Source organism: Rhinopithecus roxellana, chromosome 1 (assembly GCF_007565055.1).
Source record: "Rhinopithecus roxellana isolate Shanxi Qingling chromosome 1, ASM756505v1, whole genome shotgun sequence".
NCBI classification, from domain to species: Eukaryota; Metazoa; Chordata; class Mammalia; order Primates; family Cercopithecidae; genus Rhinopithecus; species Rhinopithecus roxellana.
In genome coordinates this window covers 43313092-43334756 of record NC_044549.1, presented here as the reverse complement: position 1 = coordinate 43334756, position 21665 = coordinate 43313092, and the positions used below count along the sequence as shown (strand labels likewise).

The 21665-nt window shown below is 38.6% G+C and overlaps 1 protein-coding gene across 5 annotated transcripts in view; it reads left to right on the top strand.

Annotated features, from left to right (window-relative positions):
- The window catches only part of CCDC58 (coiled-coil domain containing 58), a 30270-nt gene extending 9047 nt beyond the window's left edge, over window positions 1-21223 (top strand). For 4 of the 5 annotated variants that reach the window (XM_030941935.1, XM_030941929.1, XM_010370532.2 and 1 more), the window contains exons 2-5: window positions 9096-9221; window positions 12572-12718; window positions 17767-17826; window positions 20902-21223. In XM_030941935.1, the coding sequence (XP_030797795.1) occupies window positions 9111-9221; window positions 12572-12718; window positions 17767-17826; window positions 20902-20952 (369 nt within the window). In that variant the 5' untranslated portion in view covers window positions 9096-9110 and the 3' untranslated portion in view covers window positions 20953-21223. Of the gene's footprint in view, window positions 1-9095; window positions 9222-12571; window positions 12719-17766; window positions 17827-20901 lie in introns of those variants that run through there. The other variant, XR_004060349.1, reaches the window with a different exon arrangement.
- The last annotated feature ends 442 nt before the right edge of the window (window positions 21224-21665 follow it).

The window sequence follows — 21665 nt, the reverse complement described above, 5'->3', positions numbered from 1 at the left end:
GAAATAGAAAATCAGTATTGCTAGAACACATTATTTACACAGGGTCACACTGGGATTACACAAGATTGCAACCAGATTTGTGGAAGACCTTGTGTGTCAAGTGTCAGTTAGGGAGTCCTTTTTGGACAAAGGGGTGAGATGATCAAAGAGGTGCCTTAGGAAGATTCATCACTACTGCCTATGGCTTTGTTTAGGCCCCTGTCATTTTTGGAACTAGCTTTGCAACAGGCCTTACTATCTTCTGGCACTTTTTTCTCTACTGTATTCCCCCTTCAATCTAATCTCCATAATACTGTGGCATATGCTATTATATTCTGAATTTTATAATCTAAGCTATGTTTTTAAGTTTTAGGTTCATATGACTAGATCTAAACATCTTATATGCCATCTTAATATGGCATATAAGACCTTTTAAAATCCAATCCCAAAGTGCCTCTTGTCATATCTCTTACCATTGTCCTCATACATGTCTCTTTCTTCCTACCCACCCCCCAACACTTCAACATGCTTGTTTAAAAATTAGTATTTCTATTAGGAACATTAATTGACATAATTGATTTTGAATCACATTGTAATTAGGCACATGCTAAATATATTACTTTCTAGCATCAATGATGGTTCCTTTTATACTTATGGGGCTGCTTTCTTTTCCTGTCCTTAGGGATGTTAGGTGTTAGAGGACTCTGGCAGTGTTTCTGGTTTGGGGGAAGCACTGTGGGAGCTTTGTTGTAAAAATAGAGTTTGAGGAACCAGATCTGTCTGAAAAGAGCATCATGTAAAAGGGACCTTGATGTCAAGTACCAATGACGTTACTTCTGGGTACTGTCAGTCAAAGAGAGAGGAGAGGAAAGATTAAGGGAGTTCCATATCATTATTTGGAGTACACTGTATTTTAGTTATACAGTGACCACTTTCCTACTCCTCACCCCTATGTACCCTGAAAAATATGTAGAATTATAAAATTACCTGAGAATGAATCTTAGGAATAGACTATAGTATAATTGTAGAGGCAATAGAAAGTTTTCTCTACTCCTGCCCACTACTAAATATAGGCACTGCTTCAATACCTAAATTGCCTTCCAAGAGGATGAGATCTTTACCCTACCAATTAGAGAGAAGGCATAAAATGCATTCCAAGAAAAATGCCTGTATAATTTCAGAGTCAGCCTACAATGAGAGATTCATGATAAATCAGATCTCTTGTTTTGAGGAAGATGAAAGAAGAAGCTGGGGGTACTACAGAATTTATAAAGTTATCTTTGGCTATGATTTAACGTTGAGAAGCTCATGAGGGTTCTACACAAGATGCAGTTTTCAGAGAACCATTGAACTGTGTGTATTTCTGTGGACAGGTGTTGCAGTTTATTGTGTATGATGTCTGTTCTGTTCGGGGTGTCTTCTGTATATTTTCTTGGTGAATTTGTGTGGACAGGAGTGTATGCCATTGGGGCTAGGCCTCAGGTAGGTAGTCAGTAATTCCTTATGGATGATCCACATAATTAAATGGCAGCATTTTTGTGCCTGCATTCACCTTCATTTGCTCATAATCTGTGAGGGCAGCCCGAACTTTGCCTAGAACCTCTTGGAGTTGCCTTAAGAGCTTTGGCACTTTTTTTCCCTGTGAAGAAATGTGAGCCTGGTGAGATGGTTTACAATTCTTTTCCTTCTGCCTTTTCAATTTTGAAAGAAATCACTTCCTGTCTCATTACACCACAAAAACAGTGAGGGACCACTATGTTGGACCACACATTCGCTGTTCTCAACAGGTTCCTATAAATAAAATTCTAATCTCCCTCTTTTCATAACTCAAATGATTGAATAAATGGCATGCATCTACTACTTTATCACCCACACTTTATTTTGCTACAATGTTCCCTTCCCCAATCATTTTACCTCCCTTTTTTGCTCTCTCTTTAGCTTTTCTGGTATCTCTTCTGTGATGTTTAAGAATGGCATACAGTTTTCAGCAATTCCTGAACAAGTACGTTATCAGTTTAGGGATTGTCATTATATTTTCTAGAATACAGCACTGTCCAATAGGACTTTCTGTGATGGTGGAAATGTTCTGCATTTATGCTATCTCCATATGGTGGCCACTAGTAGCAGGTGGCTCTCGAATACTTGAAATGTGACTACTGCAATTAAGGAACTAAATTTTAAATTGCATTTAATTTTAATTTACATAATCTCATGTGGCTAGTGTCTGCCAAGTTGAAAGCCAAGCTCTAGATCATATATTGTTAATTCTCTAGTACACACAGAAAAATTGATATACAGTCATGCTCCACATAATGACGTTTCAGTCAGTGACCAACTGCATATACAGATGTGGTCCCACGAGATTATAACACCATATTTTTACTGTACCTTTTCCATGTGTAGATATATTTAGATATACAAGTATCACTGTGTTACAGTTGCCCACAGTATTCAGTACAGTAACCTGGTGTATAGGCTTGTAGCCTAAGAGCAATCATCTATACTATATAGCCTAAGTGTGTAGTAAGCTGTAATACCATCTAGGTTTGTGTAAGTACATGCTATGATGTTCACACAACAGAATCACCCAATGACACATTTCTCATAATGTTTCCCTGTTATTAAGCAATACATGACTATTTGATAATCCACATTTGTAGGTTCCATCGGTAAGACAATAAAATTGATGGACTCATTACCTAGTTAATGTGGATAGATTCCCATTGCTATGTAAGAAACTTAGTAGTATGTCCAAATTGTTTTATTGGAGATGAATCGGGCTAAAGTGATTAAGGTCTAGCCAGTGTTCAAACTTAAAACTGGTTAAAGTTCAGAGTCAATAAAAATCCCAGGAAATGTCAAACGACGTAATCTCACCTGGATTGCTGCAGTGTCTAACTGATCTTTTGACATCTACTGTAGTTCCTCTCCAGTCCATGTTCCACACTTTAACGTAAGCAGTCATTTTAGAACACAGATCTGATCGTGTAAGCTTAATCATAACAAAAAATACATGTTTGGTTCCCTGTGGGTCTCAAAAAAGACTAAAATCCTATCATATGACCTCGACCTCTAATAATGGACCTCATGTTACACCATGTTTTATCTTTCTCTCTGTACTTAAGCCACATTACCTTTTCAGTCCATTAAACACTCTGTTTAAATGGCTCTCTTTAAGGTCACCCATGATTTCCATCCTCCCAAGTTTAAAAGTTTCATTTCTGTTCATAGAATCATTTGTTTATTCATTACATTTTTTTTTGAGACATAGTCACCAAGGCTGGAGGGCAGTGGCACATCATAGCTCACTGTAACCTTGAACTCCTGGGCTCAAGTGATCCTTCTGCCCTGGCATCCCAGGTAGCTAGGACTGCAGGCACATGCCACCATGCTTGGCTAAATTTTTTACTTTTGTCGAGACAGAGTCACTATGTTGCCCAGGCTGGTCTTGAACTCCTAGCCACAAGCAGTCCTCCTGCCTCAGCCTCCCAAAGAGCTGGGATTACACATGTGAGCTACTGCACCTGGCCCCATATAATTCTTGAGTTAGTAACATTCAACACAAATGACCATTCCCTCCTTTAAACCTTTCTTCTGACTTCGGTGACATCACAGAATTTTTCCCCTACTTGTAGATGCTAGAATTCCTTAATTCATTGGCCCCCTTCGCTCTGTACAGTCTCCTTCAGTGATCTCTTCTAGTTCCATGGCTTTAAAGAACATCAGTTTATTGGTATAACTCCACGCCTGATCAGTGTCAGACTGGCATATTCTACTTTCTATTCCACTCTTCTACTCAGATATCTAATAGGCATCAAACGTAACAAGTCCAAAACAAAACTTTGTTTTTTGTTTTTTTAATTTTTAAAATTTTAGATTTAGGGGTACATATACAGGTTTCTTTTTTGAGATGGAGTCTCACTTTGTCACCCAGGCTGGAGTACAGTGGCGCAATCTCGGCCCACTACAACCTCTGCCTGCTGGGTTCAAGCAATTCTCCTGCCTTAGCCTCCCAAGCAGCTGAGACTACAGGCATGAGCCACTGCACCTGGCACTCATAGCCTTCTAATTTACCCATCACACAAATTGTGAACATTGTACCCAACAGGTAGTTTTTCAGCCCTCACCTTCCTCCTTCCCCTTATCCTTTGGAGTCCCCAATGTCTATTCTTTCCATCTTTATGTCTAGCTACCACTTATAAGCAAGCACATTTGGTATTTGATTTTCTGTTTTGAGTTATTTCACTTAATGGCCTCCAGTTCCATCCATGTTGCTGCAAAGGACATGATTTCATTCTTTTTCTTCTTTTTTTTTTTTTTTTGGAGACAGTGTTTCGTTCCTGTTGCCCAGGCTGTACCATCTGGCTCACTGCAACCTCTGCCTCCTGGGTTCAAGCTATTCTCCTGCCTCAGCCTCCCAAGTAGTTGGGATTACAGGCACCCACAACCACACCTAGCTAATTTTTTGTATTTTTAGTAAAGTCAGAGTTTCACCATGTTGTCCAAGCTGGTCTCGAACTCCTGACCCCAGGTGATCCACTTGCCTCGGCCTCCCAAAGTGCTAGATTACAGGCGTGAGCCACCACACCTGGATGATTTCATTCTTTTCTGTGGCTGCATGGTATTCCATATATATGTGTGTATACATACACTACATTTTCTTTATCCAGTCAACTGTTGAGGGACAGTTAGCTTGCTGCTGTGAATAGTGCTGTAATCAACATATGAGTACAAGTGTCTTTTTTTGTTTTTGTTTGAGACAGAGTCTCACTCTGTTGCCCAGGCTAGAATGCAGTGGCACAATCTCGGCTCACTGCAACTCCACCTCCCTTGTTCAAGAGATTCTCCTGCCTCAGCCTCCCGAGTAGCTGGGATTACAGGTGCGCACCACCATACCCATCTAATTTTTGTATTTTTAGTAGAGACGGAGTTTCACCGTGTTGGTCAGGCTGATCTCGAACTCCTGACCTCGTGATCCACCTGCCTCGGCCTCCCCAAAGTGCTGGGATTACAGGCGTGAGCCACTGTACCCAGCCTCTAGGTGTCTTTTTTTATATAATGATTTCTTTTCCTTTGGGTAAGTACCCAGTAGTGGGACTGCTAGGTCAAATGGTAGTTCTGTTGTTGGTTCTCTGAGAAATCTCCACATATTCCATAGAGGTTGTACTAATTTACATTTCCATCAACAGTGTATAAGCATTCCCTTTTCTCCGCATGCATGCCAATATCTGTTGCCACAACAGAACTTAAAAAAAAAAGTTTTATTCTACAAAATTTTAAACATAACACAGAAGGAGAGGCTGTACCACAAACACTCATGTACCCATTCCCCAACTTCAACAACCAATTCATGGCCACTCTTGTTTCATCTGTTCGCTACTACCACTTACCCCACCCTAATCTGATTATTTTGAGGTCATCCCAAATACCATACCATTTTTTCTGTAAAATTTCTGACTGTATCTCCAAGAGATTATGACTTTCTAACACCATACCATTACCACATACAAACAATGAACAGTAATCATCAGGCAGCCTGAGTTAGAATACAATTCTTGATGTTCCCACTCTTTCCAAGTCTCTTCCTTCCCCAGTCTCCCACCACCATAAGTTAATGGCATTTCCATACATTTAGTTGCTTAGGCCTCAAGCTTGAAAGTCATCCTGTTTTCTTTTCTCGTCCCTGACCACCAATTCAGCAATTTCTGTTAGCTCTGTCTTCAAAATATACCCAACAGTTGGATATATCTGTCTTCAAAATATATCCAACTACCTCTCCTTGGTTTTTTTGTGTGTTTGCCCAGGCTGAAGTGCAGTGGTGCAATCATGGCTCACCACTGCCTCAACCTCCTGAGCTCAAGCAATCCTCCTACCTTGCCTCAGCCTCTCAAATTGTTGGGATTACAGGCATGAGCCACCACCCCCAGCCCAAATGTTCCTATAGTTGGTTCAATCACGTCATTTAGGTTTCAGCTTAAATGCTACATCCTCAGAAAAGCCTTTTTTGATCTCTATCTAAAGTAGCCCCCAAGCACCACTCAGTCACTCTTCATCTCGTTACCTTAGTTTGTTTTCTCTTTCATAGTACCTTTTAGTACCTGAGATTATCTTGTTTATAGGATACTTGTTTAATTTCTATCTCCCCCTTCAGGAATTTTGCTGTATAAGAGCAAGGACCTCTTTTATTCATTACTGTGGCCTTGATGTTTTGAATAGTGCCTGACACATACTAGACATAGGACAATTGGCCCTCCCATATCTATGTGTTTTACATCCATGGATTGAATCAACCGTGGATGGAAAATAGTCAGAAAAAAAGGTTGCATCCATACTGAACATGTATAGACGTTTTTCTTGTTATTATACCCTACACACTACAGTATAACTAACACCTATTTACATAGCATTTATATTGTATTAGATATAAGTAATCTAGAGTTTATTTGAAGTACATGGAAGGATGTGGATAGGTTTTATACAAATATTGTGCCGTTTTATATCAGGGACTTGAGCATCCTTGGATTTTGGTAACCATAGGAGGACCTGGAACCAAACCCCCATGGATACTAAGGAATGACTGTAATTATATTTTGAATGAAGAATGAGTTAATAAATGTATGAACTCTGTGGTACTCTCTCTTACCGCTGCATTATTTAAAGACAAATATTGCTGAGGGCTTTCATAACCAAGAAAACCTCTATCCAAAAGGCACAACTTAACCCTTGGCCTCAGAAGATCAGTTCAGTTTAGCAAGTGAAAAGGAAGGTTTTGAAGAGGAGTTTAAAGGAGACATTTTTTTTTTTAATAGGCCAGTCATAGGAGGTAAAGTGGCAAGGTGGGTCCCTGTCTTCTACTTACCTTTTTTTTTTTTTTTTTTTTTTTGGACTCCCCAAATAGCACTACCATCATTTGTTTGGAATTTGCCACTTAAGCACAATACATATATCCTCCACTATGTATGGTGGTTGCCCAGTGAATATGTTGAGATTATCCCTTAAGAATTCCAGGGATAATCTGGAATACTGTTAAAAAAATAGAAAGATACAGGACGAGAAGATAATGAACTTGGTTTTAGACCTGATATTTGCCAATGTTTTATTAGTCTGAATTATGAGCCTTCTGGAAGCTGTTTCACTTCTAGATTGAGGTATAGAAAAGGCCATTAAATTCACTAATTAAAAATTAATGGAATGATAGAATCTAGACTACAGACTTAGATTGAATGGGCTAAGTGGTTTGTAATTGGAAACTACCTAAATGTTCGTTAATGAGAAAGTAACCAAATGAGTTGTGCTTGAACCGGATAGAATACTTATGCAACTATTTAAAATACCTTCAGGGCTGGGTGTGGTGGCTCTTGCCTGTAATCCCAGCACTTTGGGAGACTGAGGCGGGCTGATTGCTTGAGTCCAGGAGTTCGAGACCAGCCTGGGCAATGTGGCAAAACCCTCTCTCTACAAAAATATACAAAAAAATTAGCTGGGTGTAGTTGCACATGCCTATGGTCACAGCTATTTGAGGGGCTGAGGTGGGAGGATCACCTGAGCCCAGGAGGCAAAGGTTGCAGTGAGCCAATATCATGCCACTGCACTCCAGCCTGAGCAACAGAGTGAGACCCCGTCCCCCCCAAAAAAAAGAAAAAAAAAACAAGACATTTCTAGCAACAAGAGCAGAGTGCTCATAATATAATGTCATAAAGCCAGATTTTAAAATGTCACATAGTACCTCAGTTTTATAAAAACATTAATAGGTATGTGTAGAAAAAAGACCAAAGGAACATATTAAAGTGTTGATAATGGTTAACTATAGATGATTTTTATTTAAAGTGTTTTTCTAACTTTTCTAAAATGAAAGTAATAATTTAATCATAATAAGAATTTTTATTTTAACAAATGGATGAGGAAAGAAAGGAATTGGTTTCAGTCATGGATTTAAGTTTGGGAAAGGTAAGAAGTAGGATAGTATATTGAGGGAGAAAGAATCAAACGTTGCTTTTAATACATATTAATATTGAATGTTAACTTGGATGTTTTCAATAATAAGTGTATTCCTAGTATTATATAATTCTGTTTTATTTTCTTTCGTTCTTTCTTTTTTTAAGAGACAGGATCTCACTATCGCCCAGGCAGGAGGACAGTGGTGTGATCATAGCTCACTGCAGCCTTGAACTCCTGGGCTCAGTGATCTTCCTGCCCTAGCCTCCCAGGTAGCTAGGATTGTAGGCATGAGTCACCATGCCCGGCTAATTAAAAAAATTTTTTTTTTGTAGAGACAGGGTCTCACTATGTCTGTCATTCAGGCTGGTCTCGAATTTCTGGGTTCAAGCTATATTCCTGCCTCAGCCTCCTAAAGTGTTGGGATTACAGGTGTGAGCCACCGTGCCTAGCCATTTTCTTGATGCTTTGTAAGTGACTGTGGTTTTTTGTTGTTGTTGTTGTTCTTGTTTGGATATTTTGTAAATCTGAGAAACAAAAAAGAAAAAGATACACTGCCAGAAACTTCTCCCAGAGTTTAACTGAAGACGAGATGTAGCTGATGTCCAGCCTCTCTCTAGTGACAAGTGAAAAGAAGTACACTGATCACATGTGGGTAGGAGGGCTATGCTATGTGGGTAGTTACTACCAGTCTTTTTAAGTTCCCTGCCCTTTTGATATTATTTTTCTGTTGGTTTTTTTTTTTTTTTTTTTTTTGAGAATTGGAGGCTTTCTGAGGGAAGAGGGATCCTTGGGACATATGAGCTAGGGTTACTAAGAAAAAGTAAAAACAAGTAGTATACTTTATTGACTGTATGCTGGAGATGGAAGGAGCATACACTGTTTGCTAAACACCATGCCAGCAAACGGGATTTCAACGTGAGTAAAACAGTCTTAACTCTTAAGACAGTCACATTTGAGCCAAGGAGGCAGAGTTGGTGCCCACTGTTAAGATTACCATTACTTAACCTACCTATCATCCTTGAACATTTTCTTATGGTTACACTGTATTTGGCTTGGTTTCCTCACTCCTGACTTAAAGGATTGTAAAATATCCAAGAGCTTTATTTTTTACTTAAATACTTATTTTTTATCACTAACTTTCCATTCGGGTTATATTCTTTTATTTTAAATACATATAGGAATTACTCAAGGTGATGAGGACAATTGATGACAGAATAGTACATGAATTAAACACTACGGTTCCAACAGCTTCCTTTGCAGGGAAAATTGATGCCAGCCAAACCTGTAAACAACTTTATGAGTCTGTAAGTGTATTTTTTGAGTCTTTTGCTTCTTTCATGTCTTTCTTTGCAGACTGAATAAGAAATCAGTTATCTTGTAACTCAACTGTGACTAAAGGAATGCCATCTTCAGGTTTCTTTGCCTATACCTGATGGTGTATATAAGTTTTGATCTGGTTACTACACATTCAAGAAAATGTGTGACCTTATGCTTGTGAAATCTTACCAAACCTGAGAAGAAATGGTTCTAAAGAATGGGAGCAGTTGTTTTGCAGCCTTTACCTCACGGAGACCTTATGTACAAAGGAATGAAAGAGGAGAGTGAAACAGTGAAGTAAGACAGTAACAAGAGCAAGGACTGTGAGTACATCAGTCCTAAAAAGACAGACAACTGGTATAAAAAAGAATTAAAACCCTTCACACCTTTAAATCTTCTTTTTCTCACTCCTCAGGAAGGGGAATAGAAGCATTTGGCAACTGGGAGAGAAGGAAAGCCAATGGATCAATTGTCCTTTCCTGAGGCTTTGGTTTCTCAAGTATATTTTTTTCATTGCCCCCCTTTATTTCTCTTTTTTATTCTCCAAAAGCAGAAGGAAATAATGATGCAGCAAAATCTTTTTCATAGTTTATTTACCTATATTCTTTCATTAATGCGGAAGCTAAAGTTCAAATGACACTTATTATTTTAAGTTCTACCACAAGGTTATTGTTTGGATTCATAGTCATAAAGAAGGCATCCTTAAAACCTAAAGTGCCTCTATCAAATCAGTTTTGGACAAGCTTATCCATGTCAGTTAAATTCAGAGCATTAACTACTGATATTTTTGTTCTGTGTTAAAGTGTGTTATTTTAAATGAGCAGGTAAGTCTTGTGGCTTGAGAAAACCATAAGGTTGTGGACTTAATGAGTGGAATTCAGTGTCCAGAGTCGATAGTATGGGACCTAGTCCTAATTGGCTATGAGGTTGTTTGACAGTTCACTTTCTTTGGGTACCTCTGTCTGAAGAACTAAAATTTATGGTCACTTTGGTGATACTCCCTCTCTCACCTCACTACTCATATAATTTCCATAATCTATAAAATTGTTTCCATTTACAGTCTTCCTATTAACCTAGATGTTTATAGTGTAGTGATTAACAATATGGATGCTAGATCTAGATTATTCACATCTGCTACCTCCTAGCTAGGTGACCTTGATTATGTTACATAACCTCTGCCTCAGGTTTTTTTGTTTGTTTGTTTGTTTGTTTGTTTTGAGACAGTGTCTCACTTTGTCACCCAGACTGGAGTACAGTGGCAGGATCTCAGCTCAGTGCAACCTCCACCTCCTGGGTTCAAATGATTCTCGCACCTCAGCCTCCCAAGTAGCTGGGACTACAGGCACACGCTTCCACACCTGGCTAATTGTTTTTGTATTTTTTGGTGGAGATGGGGTTTTCACCATGTTGGCCAGTCTGGTCTCGAACTCCTGACCTCAAGTGATCCACCCACCTCGGCCTCCCAAAGTGCTGGGATTACAGGTGTGAGCCAACATGCTCGGCTGTCTGCCTCAGTTTTAATATTTGTAAACTAGTATAATAATAGTACCTAGTTCATACAGTTGTTGGCGCATTGAGTTATACAGTGCCTACAGTACTCAGTGTTTTGTATATAAATATTGCTGGTCAGGTGCGGCAGCTCACGCCTGTAATCCCAACACTTTGGGAGGCTGAGGTGGGAGGATCGCTTGAGTCCAGGAGTTCAAGACCAACCTGGGTGACATAGCGAAACTGCATCTCCACAAAAAATACAAAAATTAGCTGGGCTTAGTGGCGTGCGCCTACAGTCCCAGACACTTGAGAGGCTAAGGCAGCAGGATTGCTTGAGCCCAGGAGGCAGAGGTTGCAGTGAGCCAAGATCACACCACCACAGTCTAGCCTGAGGGACAGAGCAAGACCCTGTCTCAAAAAATGTTTGCCGCTACTGCTATCATTTTTTTTAACAGGCCCTGTGAGAGTCACAAGTTGTTATTTTTTATCTCCTTGTTGAGTCAGGATAAGCTTGCATACTAAATTTAGAACTCTTCTGTTTTGGAAATCCTGTGTGTGTGTTTGGGTTTTTCTCTGTATCTTTATCCTGGAAGGATTCAGCAACATGTATATCAAGTAAAGCTTAATTTTTCAAGTAGCTTTGTGCCAGGGATCAAGCCTGCAGCAGAGTGCCCATACCAATAAGTACCACTGAGTTCCCTTAAATATTATGTCAGTCAAGAAGCAGAACTCTATGAAATGTCCAAGTTGCTCATGTTCACCCTGACTTTAATCCCTGGCCCAGCTTCCTTCTATAGCTGAAGAAGGGATATTTGCCTTTTCAAATAGCACTTCTTCCTAGGAGATGATCAGTAAAGTTATTATGAAGCACTTGTTTAAGAAATTTCAAAACTCAAAAGTTACTCAAGATAAAACTTATAAATGTCAATGAGATCTCATTAGAGCATATTCCCTTCAATATGTGACTTTTTTTAGCTTTACATTGTTTATTCCCATGGTAAACATAAAAATCAGTACTGAACAATAAAGTCTACGAACTTGAAACAGTGCTTTACAAATGCAGATTTTGGGGTATTATCAAAATGTGGCTGTGATTATGGAAGTACGTTTGAAACACGACCATGATACTTTATGAATCAAGATGGGAAATAAATGAGAACTGTTTTTATTAATTCGTTGCATTAAGATGGAGGTTATCAAAGAGTTGTTCTGTCAGACATCCTTAATTTCAATCAGCACACACAATTGATGCAACTACTAATCTGTGCTTCATATATAAGTTTTCCTTATCAGTACTTATACTTTATAATCTTGAAAAGGGCTCTGTCTTCCGTAGGTAAATGTAGCATTCTTTGTTATTCTTTATTGTAGTGAAATCTTCTATACATGACTTAGTTTATAATTTCTTTCACTTGTTAACAATGTGAGACAGAAAAAAATATGAAAGGACAAAGAGAGGAAGAACAGCCGTCAGTGGCCAGGCGTGCGCGGGTGGTTGTAGAATAGAGGAACACATGAATGGAATCAAGGAAAAGTCAGTGGTGTAAGGTAGACAAAACTGAAGTGAAAAGCCCAGTGTGGGGAATGCAGGAAGCCGAGGGCAATACCGGGAGTATATTGAGGAGGAGGACAGCCCCAGACTTCATACCTTCCACCCTCAGAGATGCTGCTGGTTATGTTTTTAGATGAAGTAGCTGATTCAACACAATCTTCTCTTTCATGGTTTCAGTCATCAGAAATTGTTTTAGAAAGTATTAAATTTGTATAGTCTCAAGAATTTTTTTGAAAAGCACTAAAATGTGATAAATTGATGCATTTTTCTCCTTTCATTCCTTTGTTCTTTTAGTTGATGGCAGCTCATGCCAGTAGAGACAGAGTCATAAAAAATTGTATAGCCCAGACCTCAGCAGTAGTAAAAAACCTCCGGGAAGAGAGAGAAAAGAATTTGGATGATTTAACGTTATTAAAGCAACTTAGAAAAGAGCAGACAAAGGTAAGTTGAACAGAATTAACATTTCTCAGGCAAAGTTTTTCCAACTGTGGCCTTCAAAGTAAAATTTTTAATATGAAAATTTTGGCATACGAATGCTTCAATTTTAGTGGGCTTTATTTTATTATGGTTAGATATTAATTGGTAAATTAATGCGCACGTCTTGAACAAATGCAACATAGCAGCTTTGTCTAAAATGAGCACAGTCATAATTTATTTTCATTTATTTGTTTCTTTCTATTAAAGACAAGGGATCACTATAGGTGAAGTACCACATCAGAAATTCTGGGGAAATCACATCTGTATAGTATCTCCCTTTTGAGACATAACTTGAGAAAAAACATCTCTAATATATTTTGAAAATAGCTCCAGTTTCATTCTGTAGAAATCTGCTGAAATGTAATATAGACTATTTAACTTCAGGATATTACCCTCGTTAGCCATAAAAATATAGTGTGATTTAAATATAACCAGATGCACTTGTACCTCATTATAATTGATTTCCCTACTGTGTAAAAATTGCTAGGGATCTTTGGCCTTTTCTTGGACATGACTTTTTCCCATTTCCTCCCCCATTCCTGCCGTGTTTTCACTTTTAAGAAAACAGGAAGTACCTACCTAGGATGTGTCAGAGGAAGCCTTATTTTCCCAAGTCAACTATAATGTAGATAGGGTGTAGACTTCAGAATACAGTTAATGCAGCAGAACTGTTTCTTTACAGGCCTTGTGTGTGATGAGTCAAGGAAACAATAGAAAAATACAGCATATTTTATTATGTGGGATTTATTGCTGTCTTTCTTTTGAGGGGTCTCTTAGCGGCAACTTTTTATCTTGTATAATTTCAAACTTACAAAAAAGTTGTAAGAATAGTACAAGGAACTCCCATGTGCCCTTTACCTATATTCACTTATTATTTATATGTTGCCCCACCTGCTTTACAGTTTATTCTCTTCACCCTCCCTCTCTCCTTCTCTTCATCCTTCCCTGCCTTCCTCACTCTCCCTGTCTCCCCACACACCTGTGTGCATAAATATATTTTTTCCATGAACCATTTTGAGAGTATGTTGTACACATTGTGCCACTTTACCCTTAAACTCATTAGTTATTTCGAAGAACAGGGACTTTTCCTACAGAACCAGTGTACAATTATCAAAATCATGGTTTTTTTGTTTGTTTTTGAGATGGGGTCTCACTCTGTCACCTAGGCTGGAGTGCAGTGGTGCAATCTCAATTACTGCAACCTCTGCTTCTGAGGCTCAAGCAATCCTGCCTTAGCCTCCCCAGTAGCTGGGACTACAGGCATGAACCACCACACCCAGCTCATTTTTTGTATTTTGGGTAGAGATGGGGTCTCGCCATGTCACCCAAGCTTGTCTCAAACTCCTGAGCTCAAAGTGATCCACCCTCCTCCACCTCCCAAAATGCTAGGATTATAGGTGTGAGCCACCACACCTGACTTCATGTTTGTATTTTAAGATGGCATAATAGGTGACTTATGGATCTTTGTGGGATTGAGTCATGCTTTTCATACTGCACAGTCATGAAGTTTGCCCTTTGTTTAGAAGATGTAGCTAAACTGTGAAAAGGGGACCTCATCATCTATTGAAAACTATTAGTAGAAAAGAAAAGAAACCTCTTTCCTTGTAGCTGGCTGCACACAAGGTGAGTAGGCCAGGCTGCTGCACTTTCTCGATCATTCCGCCAATTCAGGATGTCTCACTGGATCCAGGACTCAGCCACTGTCTTTGCTGCTCTCTTTGTTAATGACTACATCAGGTCTGTATTCGATACCTGCTCATGCAACAGGCACTGGTGGATCCCTTGGACAGTGACCTAATGCAGTGATGTTGATCTTATTCCCCTTGCTGTTCATGAAGGCGTATAGATTATTTATTTATTTATTTATTTACTTATTTATTTATATTTTTTTTGACATGGAGTCTCACACTTTCGCCCAGGCTGGAATGGTGCAATCTTGGCTCACTACAACCTCTACCTCCCAGGTTCAAGAGATTCTCCTGCCTCAGCCTCCCTAGTAGCTGGGATTACAGGTGCCTGCCACCACGCCCAGCTAAATTTTTTTGTTTTTTGTATTTTTAGTAGGGACGGGTTTTCACCATTTTGGCCAGGCTGCTCTCGAACTCCTGACCTTGTGATCCCCCCGTCTTGGCTTCCCAAAGTGCTGGGATTACAGGCCTGAGCCACTATGCCCAGCTGGCATATAGATAATTTATATAAAACTGGTGAAAGTCTAGTAATATTGGAGTTTGTATTTCAATGCTCTTGAAGGTGTTGACAAAGGAAACTGCAGGGCAAAGGCTGTTAAATCAGAAACTGAAAAGTCAGTGTTTACAGATCAAGTCAAACAGAATAGAGTGACTAGTTAGTGAAGAGCAAAGTTCAAAACTCTAAACTACTGAGTGTTTGGGAGTGATTGTGACACACAATTTACTCAGCCTCCAGATCTGCCCTTGTGTCTTTAGGGCCCAGATAGAATCACCAGGATGACCACTGCAAGGAGGGGTTGAGAAACCAATCAGTGAGTTGCATGAGGTTTGCTTTCTAGCTTGATAACATATAGGGCTGGAGGTAACCATGGGTTAGTACATAAGCAAATAAGGAAACGTGAATTTTTTTTTTAATTTTCAAGTTTGCTATGAAGATTATGGAATCAGAAAGAGCTCTTGGAGATGGTACAACTCTACCTCTTCATTTTCTGTCTGAGGAAAAAGACTCAGAGATACTAACTGACACCCCCAAAGCCACAAGCTAGTAAGTGGTAGAACTGGGACTTTAACCCATCTCTTCTGACCCTGGATTCAGTCAATTTCTTTAAGTTGTGACTAATAGTCAAATACTTTAGTGAGTATATTTTATTGATAGACAGATGCCAGTCAGAAACTCCCCACTACTTTACCTGAACCTTTCTAACTCAAAAAAAGCACCTTTCTTGCTGGACCTCTGTAACTGCTGTCACATGTTAGTGGCCTTAAGTTTACCTGTTGAAGACCTAGAGACAACTGTCTCAAAGGTGACAGTTTGTTGGTAGCACTGATAAAATTATATTAGAAGTTGGCTGTAATATCTGCAATGTTGTAGAATTTTAAAAAATAATCCAAAGGCAGACAGCTCTAAGGAAATAAATCCCACCTACCTTGGTGGCTTTGTAATCTTGTTCTGAAAATTCTGATTTTGAGTCTGTAAAATAGAGCTGATACCTAATAACTTCTTATTTTTTTTGAGGAGGGGGGTGGTGTGGGGAGGATTCAAGGATGTAAGAAAGACCTTGCATATTGGCTGCTACAAAGTAGCAGTTTCTTTCCTTTATGAGTCTCTGACACTCCATATTTGTTGCATTAATCCTCTTTGTCATATCACCAACCAGTGGTTTCTAGCTTTTGTTTCACTACTGCTTAAGGGCAGGGTGTTGTGGCAGGGGAGGATCCCCTGTCTCAGCGTCAGTGTATTCTCTTTGGACAGTTCTAATTGTTCCAAGATTTTCATATATATTGTGAAATTCTGCTCCCATAATATATAAGTACTGCTTCTTCTTATTCTCTCTGGAGTTACCCAGGATAATTCTGAACCCTTTTCTACATAGTATCCCTTTAAATATTTGAGAGCAGTTTTGAAGACTATCTTAGTGACTTTCACACTGTTCCTCAACTGAAATTATTTCTTTGGCAGTCAGTCCAGGCTTTGTCAGAGAAGTGGAGCTTTAATGATTTTGGTCTGTATAGCTGATTAAAAGGGGAACTTAGGTTGCATTGGTGGGCTTCTTCAGGCTTGTTACTACTGCACAGCACAGGACTAATTGTCAGAATGCAGTCCTTCTCCTTGTTCCACTGTTCTTGCCATGTGTACAGGCCTACGCTTTGACACCAGTTCTGAATCTAAGAAGGGAGTTTGCAAGGGGCCATTGGACCTGTACCAAGTTCCATTCTTATCAGTGTTGCCACGAATGTCTCAAACCTCCTGCCTGAACTGCGCTCCTGGTTGGCCAGGGTCTTTGGCCTGGGTGTCAGATTCATGCTTGCCCAGATCTTGTTGAGCTCTCTGGCATTTTATTCCCAAATCTGGTCTGGGTTCTTCACTTTGGCCTGAGGAAGTCATCCTGGTGTTAAACTCTTAGGTGGCATCAACCTATATTTCATGCTTTTTTCTCCTCATTTTCCTGAATATTTTCAAGCCTTCTGCCTGGAACTAGCCAGCTTTTTCCCCTTCAAGTCCTCTAACAAAATGTTACCGGGAGTATTGTGAGCCCTGCTCTCAGGGCCTGGCAATGGAATTGGCTACTTTTCTCTCGGAGTAATTAGGTTGGCAATTATAAAGAAAGCTAAAGACTTGGCATTTTTAGCCTGAGACCTCTGACTGTATGGTTAAGGTGTGAGGAAGCGCATGCCTTTCTAGATCACTTCCACCTATATTCTCTTTCCTCCCTGAGGTTCTTTTTTTCTTAATTCTCTATTCAAATCAGGTTTACACTTCCTTGTCCTTTTTTTCCTCTGTGCTATCTTTGCAAATCTGTAGTTGTATGATCAATCTCTAGAACTGGAATCATTGGGTTCAAGGACATGAGAATGTACATTTCCTGTGAGTCTTGACAAATTGCCCTCCATAGAAGTTGTAACAATTTATACTCTTACTAAGAATATATAGGAGTATATCTTTTCCCATACCTTCACTAATGTTAGGTTTTATCAGACTTACTCATTTTGTCATATTATGGCTTAATTTGCATTTCTTTATACATTAGTAAGACTGGCATTTTGTATGTCTTCCGTGAACTGACTGGCCTTGGGATTTTTTTTTAAAGCTCTCAAGGTGATTAGAATATGCAGCAAAGTTTGAGATTAGCAATTGATTAGATATGGGGAAAGTTGATTGTGTCAAAGAAGCTTCCAAACTCTGCCATTAACAGACAAAAATACTAGAGCAGCAGCAGGTTTTGTTGGGTAAACATGAGTGTGGTTTTAGCTCTTTAAATTTTATAACTTCAATTTTTTTCTTGCTCTTTAAATTTTATAACTTCAATTTTTTTTTTCTTGCAGTTGAAATGGATGCAGTCAGAACTGAATGTTGAAGAAGTGGTAAATGACAGGAGCTGGAAGGTACAAAATAACGTTGGTGTTTGGAAAGAAGTAGCAGGGAAACTGAACTAACAAAGGGAAACCAAGGGAGGGGAGTAAAGAGTGCCTTGAGGCTGTAAGGAGAGTAGAGATCACTCCTTTACATTTATAGTTGAGGGTTGTAACCTTTTGGGGGGTGGGGGAGGGAGAGCAGGATTCAGTTAGCATCTAATTAGAGCCATTTTATAACAATTAGCTTTACTGGGCCAGGCGAGGCGGCTCATGCCTGTAATCCCAACACTTTGGGAGGCCAAGGCAGGTGGATGACCTGAGATCAGGAGTTCAAGACCAGCCTGGCCAACATGGTGAAACCCTGTGTCTACTAAAAATACAAAAATTAGCCAGGCGTGGTGGCTCACACCTATAATCCCAGCTACTTGGGGGGCTGAGGCAGGAGAATTGCTCAAACCCGGGAGGCAGAGGTTGGAGTGAGTTGAGATCAAGCCATTGCACTCCAGCCTGGGCAACAGAGTGAGACTCCATCTCCAAAAAAAAAACCAAAACAAAACAAAATTAGCTTTATAAGCATATGATAGAACTAAATGAGCTGCCATCATAACAACATTAAAGGCATTCTCTATGTCTCCTAACACTAATTACAGGCATAGTTGACATTTAGAGTTACTACTCAGAACCTTCAAGGAGGCTATTTGTTAAAATTAGCCTTTTTGAGCTCAGTTACTTTCCGTAAGTTTTCCTATCATTAGGTAACCTATACAGTTGCTTCTCTTCTAACTTATCTGATCATAAAACTTGTTATTATATGTAGTTTTACTGGTATCTGATAATAAGGCTTTTGATCGCTCATAGATTTACAAGCTCCTTATTATCATTGCATAGTTCTTGTTAGGAACAAGATTAGGGGACCAGATCCCAGAAACTTACATATAGTCAAAATTCATAAAACTCTGACTTTAGTTTTCTGAAAAAGTGTATCCATTTACCCCTCTCTAAAACTCTAAAAGATTTACAAAGGGCAAAAATCTATTAAATCTGAGAAAATGTACTGAAAATTCTGTTTTATCATTTGAATTTAACTACTGGAATGTTGTTAAACTATATGCTTATAAGAGAGGTTAGCTGAACCAAAACCAGAATGTACCAGCTTTCTGAGACATGAACAAATTGCAAAATACAAATTGACTTTCTTTGCTTTATCACATTTCTCTATCTTATCCTCTTTGCTGAGGTTTCCTATTCCTGCCCTTTCCACCAACATGATAAGGTGTCTGTCACTTGAGAGGATTTGGCAATATTTTCCCATTTTTACTCTCTGGAGAAATCATATTTACTCTTGGGATTGGATGGGGAAGGGGTACAGTGAAACATCTGGCTTGAAACAACAAGTGCAGAAGTTTATGATGTATGTAAAATGTGGTGGGAAGAGTGAACTACTTTGGATTTAGTATTAGTTTTAAAGAAAATATGGTCTGTCCACTCCACAGAAGATGAGGCCCGTACTTGTTTTAAAAAGAGGAAAATGTAGCCATTGTGCTCTGGTGCAGTGGGCCAGCAGAAGTGGACAGGAAATCATTTGGGAAAAGGATTTGGAGAGGCTCAGCCAAGTTGTATATATCACCCCAACCAGTGTGTCCAGGCCACTAAATTGAAGCCTCCCTCTTGTCTGATTGGGAATTTCAGGGAAATGTCAGGGCTGGAAATGAGTGAGATGAATCGTAAAAAGGCTAGAAAGAGTCTATATAATTTCTGCATATTTTCTTTTAATTGTGAGATGCATATGCCAAAGATATGTGACACGTAGAATTTAATGAATATTAATGAAATGAACATTCATGTATCTACCACTCAGCTTAAGAAATTGAATAGTAGGCCAGACGCAGTAGCTCACGCCTGCAATCCAAGCACTTTGGGAGGCCGAGGCAAGTGGATCTCTTGAGGTCAGGAGTTCGAGACCAGCCTAACCAACAGGGTGAAACCCTGTCTCTACTAAAAATACAAAAAATTAGCCGGGTGTGGTGGCAGGTACCTGTAGTCCCAGCTACTCGGGAGGCTGAGGTGGGAGAATTGCTTGAACCCAGGAGGTGGAGGTTGCATTGAGCCGAGATCACGCCATTGCACTCCAGCCTGGGCAACAAGAGTGAAACTCCATCTCAAAAATAAATAAATAAAAAGAAATAAAATAATAACAATACCTCACAACCTCTGTGTTTTGATTTTTCTTTTATTTTTATAATAGTCAATGGCAGCCAACATAGGTAGTTTGTTTTTTTTTAACCTGAAAAGTGATTTGTTCTTTACATTAATGATGTATGGGGGTACATTCTGAGAAGAAATTCTTTTCAATTTCAGAATTGTTTTAATTGGACACTTAAAAGTTTTGACATGTGATTTAAATTTTTTTAATATTAAAAATATTTTTAAAAAATTTTTTAAATAGTAATATACAGCAAAAATTCTACCTTCTGTCCCTTTCCTTCAGCTACCTCCTTCTTTCCCTTCTCTCTGAAAAATGGTGTATGCTTTCAGATACACCTTTTCTGATTTTGTGTGTGTGTATTTTTCTACCTTTGTTACACAAGTGAAAGTGTACTATTCACACTTTGTTTTTTTCCCTTAATAATCTTGGAGATCTTTTTAAATCAGAACATAAATTATTTTTAACCTTGCTTGTATTCCATTGAATAACCATACCAAATTTTTATTTAACATAGTTCCATGTGGACATTTAGTTATTGAGCATTCTTTATTTAAACTTATTTTAGATATTTTTGTGTAGTTGTTTAAAAAATGTCCAGAATGTGAAGTTGAAATGTTTGCTAGTAACTAAATTACCTGGCTCTTGATGATTTTTTCCCTAAGTAACTTAAATTTTATTAAAATATTAGAATTGTCTTGTAAATACATGTCAAGGCCTTCTGTGCATTCAGCACCTCATAAGTCAGTTTGAACTAGTGAGGAAACTCTTCTGTTTCCTAAATCTGTTGACTTAGGACCAAAATGGTAATAACCTTTTGAAGCATACTAAATTGAATTTAGTTCCAGGCCTGATTTATACAGGATAACTCAATGACTTTTATTTCTGTTTCAATATTTTAGGTGTTTAATGAACGCTGCCGAATTCACTTCAAGCCTCCAAAGAATGAATAAAGAGAGATTCTTTTTTTTTTTTTTTTTTTTTTAAGGACTGGGTCATCTCATAAGAGCTAAGCATGACAGATATCAACAGGGCGGGCTTCCTAGGATGATTCTGAGCCAACAGTCCAAGACCTTTTGTTGATTTCAGCCCCACTTAGCCAAGACCTCAAATATAAATAATTCTGATAATTATGGAGAAATCAACTGCTATTTTATACTGATTCTGTAAAAAAAAAAAAAAAAAAGTTTTGTAACTATTAAAATAATTTTCTGACTCAGTGTACATATTTATTTGATTGTTTTCTATGTTGAGACAGTTCTCTTTTTATTTATTTATTGAAATTTTAGTTTTCATTTTTTAGTATCCTGTCAGGTTGTATGACAGTTCTCATAAGAGAATTTGCATGCACTTTCAATATCTGATTTGTATTGTACTTTTTTATTTTTATAAATGTATTGGCATGGATGTGGACCTTTTTGGTTATTGATAAGTTTATTCCTTGATTATCTTTGTGGGTTGATTATAAAAGGGCGGTGTTATAAGCTGGACACTGTCCAAAGAAGTTTTCTTTTAGTACCTTAACTGATCTTGTTTTCAGATGTAAAAACTAATTTTTGGTGGAATTCTTTCCTGGACAGTATTTCCATGGTCATGGAAAAGGAAAGCAGAAATTCAGGAAAGGGAAAAGCAGGGAAGAGCTTGCATGAGAGCAAATGAGTTAGTA